This window comes from Tetrao urogallus (assembly GCF_951394365.1).
Source record: "Tetrao urogallus genome assembly, chromosome: 18".
NCBI lineage: Eukaryota > Metazoa > Chordata > Aves > Galliformes > Phasianidae > Tetrao > Tetrao urogallus.
The window spans coordinates 651,768-666,989 of NC_136831.1; the positions used below are offsets into that span (position 1 = coordinate 651,768).

Below are 15,222 nucleotides of genomic sequence, written 5' to 3' on the forward strand. Positions count from 1 at the left end.
GCTGCATTGTCCCCATTGCCTGGCGCCTTGAATCTGGCTGAAATGGCCAGGAATGGAACTTTTGGGAGGAAGATCTTCACACAGAGTGTGGGGAGGCACTGGAATAGGTTGCTCAAGAAGCCTCGTGGATGCAGCAAGGGATGAGGTGACTGAGGTCCCTTCCCAACCCCAGCATCCACCATCCCTGCTCCATCCCCAGCAAAGCATCACTCAGTGCCTCCTGCTCCAGCCCAGCAGCAGAGCTCACCGCTCTGCACCGAGCCTTTGGTGCTGCTTTCCTTCTCCCCCCTGTAGAGCGGGGCCAATAATTCCTTGTGAATAATTGAGCTAATATACTGCCTTGACCAACGTCACCGCATTCCTTCCTCAGGCTGCCCACAAGTGGATCGCAACCTTCTTTGAGTGCAGAGAATTCCTTCCCCCTGTTGCTTCCGCTGGTGATTTTTGGCTTGCTCTGTTTATTTGCAAGCCATCTGTTTGCGTGCGTTATGTGGAGGGCTCCGATGGCGATTGCCTTTGATGCGGACATGAAACTCGCTCTGTGGGTTCCTGACCCCGAAGGCTCTGAGAAGCAGGTTTGGCTGCGAGCAGCTGCAGTGCTCAGTTCAGAGCTTTCTGTGGCCAATACCCAATTTTCTTTGCTCCTGTGGGAATCAGGTGGCAAGCACCCCATCCCCGTGTGCCCGCAGTGGGGATGGAAAGTGCCCCCGGGCTCCCATCCTTGTGCCTTTCCTCTCGGTCTGGTTTTGAATTTTCTAGTGCCTGGGGGATTTGTGTGCTTGTGAGCCTCCTCGGAGCAGAAGTGAGACTCTATAGCATGGTTCTGATTATGCAATGCTACGTGAGCTGGGAGGTGCACATCCTTCCTAAGGATGCTTCGGTCCCCATTGTGGGATGGGGGCTATCAGCAGGACAGGGATGCACCAGATGATATTCCAGGAGGGTTCCACGTGCCCTCCAGCTGCTGTGAGTGTCTCTCAGATCTGCACAATGAAGTTGCCCTGGGCCAGAGCGCAAGCCCTCAGCTTGCAGGCAAGTGTCCTACCGGGCAGGTATTTATAATGCTGCAGTAACGTTAAAAACAACAAAAATCTCAGGCAGGAAGTTGTTTTGGGGATGTAAACTTCTGCGTTGACGTTTGGCTGCGCCACTTCTGTCCCCGCTCCGTGTCCCAGCTGCGATCCTGTCCCCCTCGATCCACGTGGCAGGTGACAGCAGCTCCCATGCAGCAGGGGTCGCATCTCTCACCCGGGGCAGCTCTGTGCCCTCTCCCTGTCGCGCCATGGCCGCCTGGAGGATCGCCACCCCGACAGGGCGCTCCAAGGGTTAAGCGCCTGCTGCAGCCTGCGCAGCCCCGTGGCCCTGTCCTGTCCTGTCCCCAGCGTGTGACCTCGCTCGCCCTTTCCCAGGCAGCGGCTGGAGCTGCCCTGTGGCCGTGGGACCCATGGGGGGGCCACCACCCCACACCCGCTGCTGGCCCACGAGAGCAGCGACAGGACCTGGAGTCCCGTTGGGATCCCATGTGTGAAGCCTGCCTCAAACCCCCCCCAGCCCTGCGCACCCAAGCACCGAGCCTTGCCATTTTCACCCCCAGCGAAGTGAATGTGCTGGTGTTGCTCCAGGGCAAAGTCTTGCTTGGGAGTACTCAAATGTGGCACGAAATGGGGTCACGGGAAGGTTTAATTTGGTGCATCGTCCTTCAAGGGCAGGAAAAGTCAGACGGGAAGTTTTAAACATTTTATAAAAATATCCACGTGTGCCCAGCGCAAAACTCACCGTCTTCACCTAATTTAGAAAATGACTTTATATGGAGAAAAATTTAACACCGCTCCACGGAGGGGAAGAATAATGAAGATGTCTGCACCAAACCGCGCTGTCAGCCCGAGATCTCCAAGTGCTCTTGAAAGGGTCGGAGAGGAATAATTTTTCTTGTCCTGGCTGGTTTTAGAAACTGAGGCATGGGCTGAGGGAGCGGGATGAGCGCGGCTTCCTGGCTAATTTTAGCTGGCCGAAGTCCGTAGCTCAGCACCTGGGTGAGCGGCCTGGTTTCGGCAGACCCCTGGTCAGGTCTCTGGGGTGGAACACGGGACGGTCTGATTCTTTGAGCTTCAGTGGGAGAAATGCGTTGCAGAGCACGAGTGGCTGCGTGGCACCCAGGTGAGCGCAGCGTGCTTCGGTTCTGCTGGCTCAGCAGCCCCCGCCAGCAGTGTGATGAGAGGAGGACGTGGTGGGAGCTCTTGGTACCGCCACTGCATCCCAACCTATCCTTAGTAATCCATGCAAAATTATTGTTTATTGTTTAGAATATGGTGTTTTTCTTAAAGGAGGCCCCCGAGCAGCGTTGTCCGTGCTGCACTCAGGTGGCTGCTTGGAAATAACGGTATTTTTAATCAGCGGCTGTGCGGTCACTGCACTCATTACGGGCGAAAGCGATGAGAATTTTATGAGGTGCAAATGGATGGTGAGTGCTCGTGTCTCCACTGCGTGCGGCAGAGCTGTGGCGGTGCTGGGCTGCGCCCTGGGCTCCAACCAGCCCGGCTGTGGGCGCAGCTCTGGCCTCGCAGGGACCGCAGGCAGCTGCCGCTCAGGGGTCGCAGCCCGATCCCCTGCTTGCTGCCTTCATTTGCTGCTCCTCCTTGCTTTTTGCTTTATTAGTGCCAAGGAGTGACCGCTGCGCTTTAGGGAGCGAGTGAGGGAATCTGCAGGATTTGGAGTTGGATGCGGCCGTGGGCTGGGACAGGGGCAGAGCTTTCCTGCCTGTTCCGTGGCAGAGGTGAGAAGTGGGGGGAGCAGCAGGGAGAGGTGAGGCAGTGTTGGATGGGGCCGGGCACGGGCTGGAGGCTGCAGCCGTTTCAGCGCAGCTCATGATACGTTATTAATGGAAGCTGCGCTTTTTATTTTCTGGAGATTATTTTCTTCCACATGAATTTTTAAAGCACGTTTCCCTCCTGCAGCAGAATCCACCTCAGCTCCATGCTGGCAGTGCTGTGGCTGTGCCTGCTCCTGCCTGGTGCTGGGCTGCAGCCGTCCCTGCCCCATGCTGTGCCCAGGGGTGGGCTGTGTGCCTGTGTTAGGTGCTGGGGCTTGGTGCAGCTTGCCAGCAGGCAGGGCTGCCTGTAGCAAGCTCTGTGTGTGCAGATGCTCACATCCTAGAGCAGAACGAGGTGCCCTTATCCCCCTGAATATGAAGAAAAAGTCATAAATTTGAGTCCTGAGGTGGATGGGGTGATGCGGTGTGTGTAGTGCTCCAAGCCAAATGCCTCGCGGGTGCCTGGAGCTGAGCTCTGTGCCACAGCTGTATGCCGGTGAGGCGATGATGCTGGCTCTTGGTGGCTGTGTGCCTCCCCTCCACTCCTCACCTTTGCTTCTGCCTCCTTCCCCTCCTCTGCAATGAACTGCTAATGAATGGTGCCCACTGAGGCTGCAGATGTGTGTGCGGGAGCATTGAGGTGCTGAACGAGTGCGTGCTCCTGCCCACAGCATCCAGTTGGAGCTGGATGAACCTTGTATGATTCTGTGACTGTTTCTGTGATTGCTGGTGCTGAAGGGGGCCAGCTCTATCCTGGCCCTGGTGGGCTGACATCATCGCGGTGCTCACCCGGGTGTGGGAGCTCTGCACTGCGTGTGCTGGAAAAGTTATTTGTTTTTGGTCTTAGACTTGAAAATCTGAAGCGTGCAAGATGGTCTCTGTCTAATTAAGTACTTAACCTGCAATGAAATATTGTATTTTCTGTTGATATTTTTTATAGAAGCGAAATTTTGGCTCTGTTGCCAAGCGAAACATTGAAGCAGTCCAGTTGGGAGCTCGTCATCATATGCAGACTTCGTACACGTCTTTTTTTTTTTAATTTATTTGAAGTTGGATCAGAAGAAGTAGTCCAAACTTTGTAGGTACCTTGACTCACCCCAGAGCTGTATTCCTTTGCACTCCTATGGAAAGCTATACACAGCACCAATTAATGCAGACAGCTAATTGGGAAGGGCTCAGTCCTCAGTGCCATGCACGGCCCCCAAGGATGCTGTCACCACGGTTATTGCCATTGTTGTGGCAATGCTGGAGCCGCGGGGAGGAGAGCCCCAGAACGATGCACCAAAAGCATGGCATGGGTGGCAGTGCAGGGGAAAGGAGGGGACACGGGGTCTCCGTCCCCTGCTCTGCTTTAGCTGCCTGGTTCCTCTGGTGTCCGCCCTATCTCGGCCCATAGGGTTAAAATGATGCTGGGTTTGTCCTTGGATTTGTCCTCTGAGCTTTTTGTAGAGCTTGGCAGGGTTTCCTTGGGGGTTTTGAGCTCATAGCCTTCTGTGATTAAAATATCAGGGTGGGAAAGGGGAGGGAGCTGCGCAAATGTGGCTGCAGCCGTGCGCTTCCAGGTCTGCTGGAGCTGATCGTTGCTGCACCGCCGCATCCCTCCCAGTTCCTTCTCTGCGATTCCCAAGCTGCATCTCTCTGTAGAGTGCAAAACTCAGGGGCTGAGCTCCATCACTTGTAGGAAGGCAGGGGTGCCCAGGGCTTTGGCTTGGCGGGGTCTGAAGGATGCTGTTGGTGTGAGCATCAGGTAGTGGTGGGTGCAAGGCTGAGCCACGGCGCGGTGAAAACGAATGTGCTTGCTCAGAAATGCCCCACAGCTGCTCCCCCTCTGGAGGTCTCAGCACTGAATGCTCGTGGGCCTGACTTGCAGCGTGCAGCCTCAGCCCAGCCCTGCTGCTGCACCGCCTCCTGCCGCCCCTGGGCAGGCACTGAGGGCATCGCTGCATCCATCCTGGTCTGCCTTCCCCTGCCTTCCAGATCTCCTCCTCTCGTTCCTCCCTGCATGGTTGATGCCAAACCCAGCCGACCAAGCGGCGTCCCTGGCATGGGAGCACTGTGCCACACGCATGGCCACGCAGAGCCCTCTGCCACTCCGTTATTCCTCAGTGTTACATAAATCCACTTTTATACCCAACCTGTGGACGTCACCGGAGCTCTGTCCATACCCATAACATCATTGTTTCCATGGGAACCAGCGTACTTCCAAGGGGGAAAAAGTAGGAGACTAAAAAAAGGACAAAGAAGGAACAAAATAAGACAAATATGTGACATATCCCAACGATGTGTTGGTGTAGGATGTTGTAAAGGTTTCACCGTGACTTGTTTAGGGAGCATTGCATAACGGTTTTTTTGTCTTGGGTAATGCAGCAAATTGGATCAGGAATGGTGTATCCCAAGCATCCTAGTGTGGCTGTTTGGGAGCCCTGCTGTGGGGACGGCTCTGCTTTGTGGCCTCGTGCTTTACGAGTGGGCAGCAATGGGGCTTTGTGCTGTGGATCTTTCCCAAGTGAGCACCGGCGCTCTCTGCATGCTGCATTTCTCAGGGGCGCTCAGGGCATTTCCAAGGGACAGTGCATTTAAATGTGTGTGTATCTGGGGGTTGTGTGCATCTGCTGTGCACTTCTTAAGGGCTGCTGGGAGAAGCCTTAAGCCGTGGCGCACAAGGGTGGCTTTGGTGTGCGGTGTGAGCTGTAAGTGTTTGTGTTGATTTGCTGTTCAAGCCAACACTGTGCCCAATGGCTCAATGGTCCTCAGGGCTTCCCAATGGGATTGCACAGCTCCTGTCCATGCAGTCCATGCTGTGGGAGGGCCACCTGTCCCGTGCTGTCACCAGAAGGTGCCAAAACAGCGATGGGAGTGGAGGAGGAGCGAGGTTGGGTGTTTCTGCTTGACTTTCCCATCCTCGCCCATGGGGTAAGGAGGAGGAGCAGGGCTGAATTCACGCTGCGAGGCTCTGGCCAGAGATTTGATTCTATTAATTTGTTTTCTAACAAAACAGTCCCCATATCAGTGCCAGCCCCTGAGCTGCCATCCCCCTGGCAGCTCATGGAGGGGAGATGTAGGGCTGTGCCTAAAAGCTCCGGCTCCCGAAGTTTGGGGATTATGCAAGGCACTCAGCTTGCTGCGCTCTTTTATCTTCATTTTCTCCTCTGTAAGCAGTAAGATTTTAAACCCTTTTGGTTACTGGAGAGAAGCTTGACGTACAAATCTAAAAGGCAAAGGAGGAACAATTCTGAAACAGTGAGGGAAATTAGAGCCTTGTCTTTTTTGTTGTTGTTCTTTTTTTTTTTTTTTTTGTTTTACTTTGACAAAATATCTTTTTCATCAAACTCCATCCCTTCTAACAGCAGCATCCTTCCTCTCCCCACTGCCTGCATGGCTGCACTGCTCAATGCTGCCTGGAGCACAGTGCTTTCCCCAGGTGAGGAGAGGCCCCCGGCCCCACTGCAGCATGGGCTGCACAGCCGAGGGGAACTGAAAGGGCAATTGAGGTGATTCTTCCCCTGTTAAAGCAATCCTGCTTTCCTGCACAGGGGTGGGGATGGTGCTGTGCTGTGTTGGGTGCTGGTGGCACTGGGGGGCACTTTGCAGCTTTTTGGAGTGGAATGGTGTTCAAAAAATGAACCAAAGTGCCACAGAATGTGCGGGGCTGTGCAGGAATCGTAGACCCTCTGAGGTTGAAAAGCACCATTAAGATCCCCTCATCCAACCACGAGTCCATCACCAAACCACAACCCTATGGCCGCCCCGTGGGACGCGATGCTCAGCCCTCCTCCTGCTGTGGGGCACTTGGAGCAGGGAATGGGTTCTTATTTCCACCCATGGTGCAGATTAATTCTGCGAGCACTTTGAGCGTTCTTTACAAACGGCAAATTAATGTTTTAGGATCTTAGTGCTGCCGCTCGCCTCTCCCCCAAAGGCCGGGCCCTGGAAGTCCCATTATGCTCTTGTCAAAGGCTCTATTTCTGGAATTGATGATGTGAATGAAGCCTCAAACTCCGCTCTCATTAACGTCTGCAGCTTATCCCGGTGTCGCTCCTAAGCTGTTGGGATCGCTGGCACTGCAGGGGAAGGCTGTCACATTTCAACCCAGTTCTCGCATTGCATTTGCACAAAATTTTCCAGGCTTCATCCATGCTTTCTGCACGTTTGTCCAACAGCCTCCTGTGCCCCGTAGGCCATGCAGAGCACGGTGATGCCCGGCGCCGTCCCCGAGCTGAGCAGGCAGCTGCCACCCTCCAGCAAGGCCCTTTAATTCATTGCTGCTGAATTTAATCCCAACTTCAAACCAAATCACAGCAAACATAATGCAATATCTTCCTCCGTTGATTACATTAAGCAGGAGAGCTCTGGCTAATTGAATCTCGGGCTCTTGCCTCTTAATTACCAAGGGTTGTGCTTGGCCGTGCCGTGCAGGTGCAGCGCGAGGCTGGAGGGCGTTTGCTGGGGGCGAAGGTTCCGTTCCAGCGAGAAATTGACTTCTGGGCATTTACATTCTCATATGCTTTTTGTTGTTCTAAATTTTAAGAGGGAAGTGACGGCAAAAGTGCTGGCTGTGTCATCGTGGCAGAAGCAGAGCGCTGCTGCTCGTGGTGGAACGGTGGGGTTCTGGGTGTGTGGTGGTGGGGTGGGTGACCCTGGGGTGGGGGCTCGGGCATCCCGTGGCGTGCAGAGGGCTGCAGTGACTGCATCGTGTGTTTCTGAGCACCGCCTGGAGGGGCTGAGGGGCCCAGGAACGTGGTGTGGTGGCCCAGGGATGTGGGGTGGTGGCCCAGAGCCATTGCCCGGTGCTGTCGATGCGGAGCTCCCCAGCCCAGGTGCCCGCAGGGCTTTGCCCCCTTGCTGCCAGTGCAGCATCCGGCACGGCACCTCCTGCTAATTGAAGTTTGCTTTGTCAGCCCCTGGGCTCAAACTACGGCGGTACAAAGCCGGAGCCATCAGCACTTTGTGCAGCTCTGGAAATCCCATTAGCAGAAGAAAGAGCTTAACATTTCATTCAGCTGGAAAAAAAAAAAACCACACCAAAAAAAAAAACAAACCAAAAAAACCCCCCAACCTTCTGATCCCTCAGCTGCACGTTTACACTTGCCCTGTTCTCCCTTCCCTCTCCCATCCTGGGGACATTAAATCAGGAGCTAGTGTTATATTGGGCCGAAATGCACTTGCCAGAGGCAGTGACGATATGATAAGTGCCTTTGCATCAAAGCTGGGAGAAATAAATGCCGTCAGCAATTAGAGCCCCGGCACGCTCCGCAGGCGGTGTGCCCGGGATGCTTGTTTGGGGCCGGGCTGGGTGGCACAGCGGTGGATGTGGGACTGCCCTGGGCTCACATGCGGGCTGTGGCGGCGCGAGGAGGGCTGAGCTCCCCGCAGGAACGCGGCGTGCCAGAGCTCCATCTGCCCGTCTGGCTCTCCAGGCTCCCGTCCGACCCCGTGGGCTCTGCTGAGCCTCCTCGCTTCCGTGCCGAGCATCTCGCGCAGCCCTTGTCAGACGCTCTCTCATTCTGTCACCAATTTGGGATCTTGCTGTTTGGTGGGTTTTTAATTCCTCCTTTTCTCGGAGGCTGGGCAGAGCTGGGGGTGCTGGCGGATGCGTTTTGAGCTTCCTGAGCCGGGAACGCTGCCTTAGCATCCTGCATGCCCGTGGCGGTGCCCCTGCAGGGCTATATTTGGGATAAACATCCCGGCCCATCGCCGCAACCTGGCAGTCGGAATTTCTCTTCCAATAGCTTGTAAACATTCCTCCAGATTAAACGACCCAGATTGCCAGCACCCGGCGGTGACTCAGCCCCGTGTGATTGCTCGGGAGTTCGCACGGGGTCATCCTGTGGCCTCACCCCTTGGGCAGTGCGGGCTCCTGTGTGCCGAGGTGCCTCTGCTGCACCGCCCTGCCCCAGCGCTGGGAATTCCCTGCTGGCACACCGTGCCGGCTGCCGGGGCTCTGGGGCTCTGCGCCTTCGCTCTGTGCTTCTACATCTTACTGCCCTTGGTGGTCTGGATGGACGCACGCGCTCAGCACACGCTCTGCAGCAATGCGGGTCGCTGTGCCCAGGATAGCAGGGATGCACGCAGCCCATCCCGGCGGCACGGCCCCAGCTGTGCTCCGAGTGCAGGGCTGGGCGCTGCTGGGGCCCTCGCCTGTTAGCTTAATGGCTTTGACAGCCTTAATTTGGGCTGGGAATGAGTGGTTCAATCGCTGACTTCAGGGGAACGCCCCTGGGATAAGCTGTGACATAGTTAATAGAAAATTGTAATGTTGTTAAAGTGCTTTTCTGTAAAATGTCAAGAGAAGAAATTAATGGTGTGGGGTTTTATTTCTTTTTTTTTTTTTTCCCCCTGAAAAGTTTATACCATTCTTTTAATTTAATTTTTTAATCCATCATATCAGCAGCAAGCGCTCCTGCCACACATCTCTGATTTTATAGCATTTCCACATTTGCAGTAGCCTCTGCTGTCACCGTGGGGAAAATAAGCCATCAGTTGGCATTTGGGATCCCAAATAGCAAAGCAAGGGAATGTGGCTGCGGGCAGCACCCTGCTGGGAAGGCGAGGAGCAGGCATTGGTTCAGCACTGACTGCTCCTGTCTGCGCATTGCAACTTCTGCGCGCCAGGTACCAACGGGAGGGCAGGAGGGGAAAGGAAACGCATTGGAGAAGGGAAGGCGTGCTTAAGTTTGAGTCATTTTATGATAGACGTATGGCACTTAGTGCTTGTGCCGCCAATGGGGGGGTGGTTTTTGGGGTGTCACAGGTGGCACACAGCACCCCGGGGCGCTTCGCCCTCTGCCATTCCCTATCCATCACAGTGGGGATAAAACCAGGACTGCGGTGCGGAGTGCCGGGCTGAGGGATGCGGGTGCTCGGTGCTGTGCTTCCTTGACCCCTCACGCAGCTGGTTTGAGCGTGTGAGCATGCTGGTGATCCTGCTCAACTGCGTGACGCTGGGCATGTTCCACCCCTGCGAGGACATCGCCTGCGACTCCCCGCGCTGCCGCATCCTGCAGGTACTGAGCTGCGCCGTGCAAGCGCTGCGCCTGCACTCGGGTTTGTGCCGGCTGCCCCTCATCCCCGCTCTGTATCTTTTGCAGAGCTTTGATGACTTCATCTTTGCCTTCTTCGCCGTGGAGATGATAGTCAAGATGATCGCGCTGGGGATCTTTGGGAAGAAATGCTACCTGGGAGACACGTGGAACCGCCTGGACTTCTTCATTGTCATTGCAGGGTGAGCCAGGCGAGCGCGTCCTTTGGAGCCGGAGGGGCAGGGGCTGCAGTGTGGCTGCTACGTGGGGGTGAGTGCCAGGGGATGGGCACAGCAGTTCCCATCCATCCCGGCACCCTGCAGTCGCTCGGTTGGAGGAGCCAACCAAGCCGCAGCCGCAGCGATCTCCATCCCGCTCATGTCCCATGCTCGTGGTTTGGGTTCCGTGCAGTCTGCCCAAGGGAGGCCAGCATTTCGTTTGAAGCACAGAGCTGCCTTCCTGCAAGGTTACTTCAGTGAGATGTGCGTGATTGTCCTCTGTGTTGTTTTTGAGGGAGAGCGACCGAGTTTGCCTGTTGGAGCGGTTTCCTTTCTGAGGCACCTGGTTTGAGTTAGGGCTCCTCCAGCAGCCGAGAACCTCCTGGCTGGGGCTGGGAATCCACATGAAAAGTGCCTGGCCCCCAGCCAGGGCGCTGAGCTGCTTTGGCTCTGGAGCTGCTCACCAGCCTTCCTTCCTCCGAGAGCCCAGAGTTACCTTGGGGAAATTGGCATTTTCCCCTTTTGATAGAGCTGCGGATCAAATTGACTGCGTTTTCCTGGAAAGGGTCCCCCCACCCTGGAACGTTTCCCATCAGAGGGTGTCAGCAGACGTCTGCTCGTGGCCCAGCAGCACCTCGCTGGGAGCTGGGGACACCGCAGCCCGGCCCAGTACCACCAGTACAGAGGTGTGGGGACTCCCAGTGCCTCCCTGGGGACTCACTGCTGCAGGGGCCACGAGATTTCAGTTTCTTCTTTATCTCTTTTTCTGGCCTCCTGCCTGGTCAGCTCTGCCTCTCGCTAAACGATCAGCCTTTGCTTTGTGTGTGTGGACTGTTCCCATCTGGGCGCTGCCAGAAGCAGCTCAGCTGACAGAGGATCGAAGGGCTGAAGGCTGCTGCTCCCACTGCTCCGCCCCACCTCCCCCCTCCTCCTGCCCCAGCCGCGCTGCTGCCCTGGGGGCCGTCGCTGTCGGCGCTGTGCTGCGTGCTGGGATAGCTGTGTGAATGGGAAAAAACACCTTAAGGACAGGACCGAGGGGGTCAGGTCCCAGCCAAGTGAAGTCAGGGGAAGCAGTGCTCAGACCGTTCCTTGGGGGAGAACTGGGGAATATTCCAGAGCTGAGCTGTAGAGGAGGGTGTGCACCAGAGTGATGTTCCAGTGCCAGAAAAAAAGAAAGCGGAGTCTTTACTGTGGTCTTACATGAAGGCTTCAGGCAGTCCTTTGCCCATCAGAGCCTGCCCTAAATCTCCTCCAGCCCCAAGCATCCTGGAAATAAGACGAGGCAAAGCAGCAGACCCACTTCTGCATTGCTTTCTCACCGTGGGCAGAGCTCCTGCAGAGACCCCTGGTGAGTGCAACTGGCTTCCAAAAAGAAAGAAAAACTTAAAATGAAAAAGGTGGCATTTCATCTTCCTCCTTAGAATCATAGAATCATAGAATCACCAAGGTTGGAAAAGACCTAAAAGATCATCCAGTCCAACCGTTCACCTATTCCCAATAGCTCCCACTAAACCATGTCCTTGAGAGCCCCTGGCCCTGTCAGGGCTGTGGTGCAGAAGCCTTTCCTTGTATGTTGGCCCAGGAGGTGCAGGGTGAGCAGCGCTGGCCGTGCTATGCCTCTGAGTGCTGTTCAGCTCTGTTAAACTGCCCAGAGCCATCTCATGAGCTCATGGAGAATAAATGACTTCTTTGTGACAATGTAATGCAATTAGAACTAATTGCAGAGAGTGTGATGTCTGCACCATATCTCTGTAATTACAGGGAAACTTGCTGCAGATGAGCAGAGCGCTGTGTTATCAAAACTCAGCAAAACGTGGTTTTGGCTGTGGGTTATGGGGAAAAGGGGAAAAAATGTGGCACACCACCCTGTTATGTTCTGTTATGGTGAAGGAGAGAGTTTGAGGAGTGTGCATTTGCAAGGAGCACCTGAAGGTCACCAGACTCTGTTCGGTGTCTGCATTTCTGCATTCCTACTTGTTGGGGGCTGTGCTCCATCCATCTCCTTTTGGGGCTGTGCTCCATCACCTCTTGGAGCTGTGCTCCATCCATGCCCTGTCAGAGCGGCGTGGCTCTGCCGCAGCTCTGCACTCCAGCGCTGTTTGGTGGTGTCTGTTTGTGCTGCACTCGCTGTAATGGGGACGGCCCTCTTAAGGTACTTTCTTCCCAAGTTAAACACTTGAAATGCTTTGCTTACAGCTGAGAAGAAGCAGGGCTTGGCAGCCTCTTCTGAGCAGACATCTCTTCTTTCTCCCTTTGCTGCCCCAAATGCTTCTGGTTTGGTCTGCAGTGCTTCCTGCCCGCTCTGCCTCGCATTGCCTGCACTGCAGAGCACAGCACAGTGCCTGGCCTGGGCTGCGCTGAGCACAGAGGAGCTCTCTCAGGCCGTATGTAAAAGATGTGCTATAGTTAATGCACATCAGGATCAAAACTTACTCTTTTATGTTTGTTTCTAATGAAAACACAAAAAGAGAGAGCGACCAACACACGGGACAAGTGGGATGTTTGACCTGCTCCTGTGGAAGCAGCACTGCGGTCTGGTTGGGGGGCAGTGGCTGCTGTTCTCAGTGAGTTCTCAAGGTGCTCAGAGTGGGATTTCAGTTTTCTCTTCCCATGCTTTGTCCCTGAGAGCAGTTGTTCACAGCCTCTTGAGCTGCCGAAAAGCGATGACAAGAGAAAGGCGTGATGGTGAAGCAGGGGCTGTTTGTCTGTAGGAGCTCCTGTAGAAGCCTGCTAAGGAGACGTGACCAGGTTTTTGCTTTTCCATCCCCACTCTGTTTGCACGCCCATCACCCGCAGCGCAGCCTCGAGCTGTGCTCTGCCTGCAGCTCTGCAGCTCTGACCTCAGCACTGGCAGGCAGGAGCAGCCTGAGCTGTGGCCATGGCACAGAGCTCAGCTCCATCCTCTGCTGTCTGAAGACAGCCCTCAGCCAGGCTCAAAAAGCAGTGCCTATGCAGGCCAGAAGAAAATGTCCCCGTGGCTTTTTGAAGGTGTGACACCACAAAACATTTCCCTCTGTCTTTTCCATGGGTTAATATTGCCCACCGATCACTGTGCTTTGTGGATAGCAGCGACTCTCTGCCCGCTCTGGGGATGCTGTGCTGTGTAGCTCGGTGTGTGCAGTGGCTGTCACCCGCTCTTGTCACCTGCCTCCTGTCGCCAGCTGTGTCCCATCCCAGCTGGGGGGCAGCTCAGAGCCCTCTGCATCTCCTCTAAATGAGAGGAAGCCCAGAGCTGTCCCCGAGCAGGGCAGCAATGAGTTGTCCCTCGTACAACTTGTCTGCCTATCTGTCTGTATGTCCGTCTGTCTGTCCCTGGAGCCTTCCCTCTGGGAGCAGCACGAAGGTTCCACCGGCGCCTTAGAGCATCGCTCAGCACTCCGGGTGTGTCTGGCTGTGCAGATGCTCTCTGTGTTCTTCGGAAGTCCTAAATGCTCTGCTTTCTCTCTGAGACACTCCGGCAGCTGAGGCTCAGCACAGATACAGAGTACAGAGCTGTTTCTATTGAGCACCAAGCATTTTTCTGCACCTTGAGTTTCCCCGGGCACTTGTCTGTGTGGAGCTGTGACTGTGCCGTCACATTGGAGCAGAGGTGACATTTGGGCTTTCTGGCTTTTTCCGAGCGGGGATGTGATGTGCTGGTAACTGCACCTGTCACCTCACGGTGCAGTGACATCCCTACGTCCCCTGCCTGGATACCGGGACAGAGTTGGTCCCTCCTGTGCATGGCTGTGCCCTGTGGGCAGGGGATCCTGTGCCATGGGGCTGGGGGAGCTGCGCCTGTCTGGCTGTGCGAAATGCAGGAGGAGAGGTGTGCCGCATCGATGCATGGGATGGGCAAACACCAGCCACAAACAGCAGCTGTAGCAGCAGCTGAGAAGGCACTGCTGTGTAAGAGCTAACGTGTAGGCTCATCCTGAATACTCTGAGGCTGAAATGAGGCTCTGAACATCAAAACTGGAGGGAGGGAACCACCCAACCATCTTGGAACTGGAACTTGATAATTTTGGGATTGGATGAGTGTCCTGTGACTGCCTGGGCAGCAGGAGCCCATGTGCTGCTGTGTTCCTGGCTGCACCTCATTGCAGTGTTGTCTGCACAGCTGCTGGGGGGCTCTGCGGGATCCTGGTGTTGCAGGGATGGGGCACAGCTGGCTATGAGCATAGGGATGGTGTGCAGCAGCAGGCAGCCCTGGGCAGAGTCATGCTGTGGTGTCCTGAGCTGTGCACTGCAAACAAGCAGTCGTTGTAAGCTCTGCAGTGAGTGTGCAGAGAGTTTCTGTCCTGGATCCTGTGCAAAAGCAAGCAGACTGGGAGGGAGAGGAGAACACTGCACCTGTGTGAGCTGGTGTGGGGCGTCCTCACTCATTGACTTTATCCTGATACGCAGATAACCCTTAATTAATTCCTCTGGCACACTTTCCCGATGGGAGCAAAGCCCTCAATGAGGAGCAGGCACACGGTGCTGGGGTGATGATGTTTGTGCTGCTCCCTCTGACCACCCCGCTGTGCTTTGCAGGATGTTGGAGTACTCGCTGGACCTGCAGAACGTCAGCTTCTCAGCGGTGCGCACTGTCCGCGTCCTGCGGCCGCTCCGGGCCATTAACAGAGTCCCCAGTAAGTTGGGCTTTGCTCCTCTGGGGATGCAAACTCTTTGTATCTACACCCTGCGGGTGGAAGAACAGACACGGATGCTTCCAACCTTCTGTGGTAGCTGTATCAGCTCCCTGTCCCTCCAACTGCGGATGGTCTGTGATTCTAAATGCTTGCCCTCTAGAAATGGTCTCTTTTCTGTCCTAAGAACGGGGCTGCTGGAGCTGGGGGTGTCCCTGTTCATTGCAGGGAGTGGAACCAGGTGGCTTTAGAGGTCCTCCCAATTCAGACCATCCTATGACTCTGTGAACTGAGGTTCCCTGAACTCACCCTGTGCATAGATGAGAGCAGATTGGTGTCATTTCTGTCCCTCCATACTGGAGGTGCCAGCACTCCATTTCTTTCTCTGGCCCTGACTCGTTGCTTAACCCAGATTCTGCTGCTCTTTCAATCAGTGCAGCACCTCCAGACTCCTGATAGCAATGTTTTCTCCCAGCTGCTGCGCTGATGGATGGCTGAATCATCTGCCACTGTCTAACTGGGGATGTAATGCACTTAATGCATTTTCACATCCCAGGCAGTCTGTC

The 15,222-nt window shown here is 55.2% G+C and overlaps 1 protein-coding gene across 1 annotated transcript in view; it reads left to right on the forward strand.

The window, feature by feature from the left end:
• The window catches only part of CACNA1G (calcium voltage-gated channel subunit alpha1 G), a gene marked incomplete at both ends in the record, with an annotated part of 100,482 nt that overhangs the window by 14,251 nt on the left and 71,009 nt on the right, over window positions 1–15,222 (forward strand). Inside the window, 3 exons of the mRNA XM_079544415.1 lie at window positions 9,702–9,813; window positions 9,898–10,031; window positions 14,562–14,659. Coding sequence (XP_079400541.1) covers window positions 9,702–9,813; window positions 9,898–10,031; window positions 14,562–14,659 — 344 coding nt within the window. The remainder of the gene's footprint in view (window positions 1–9,701; window positions 9,814–9,897; window positions 10,032–14,561; window positions 14,660–15,222) is intronic.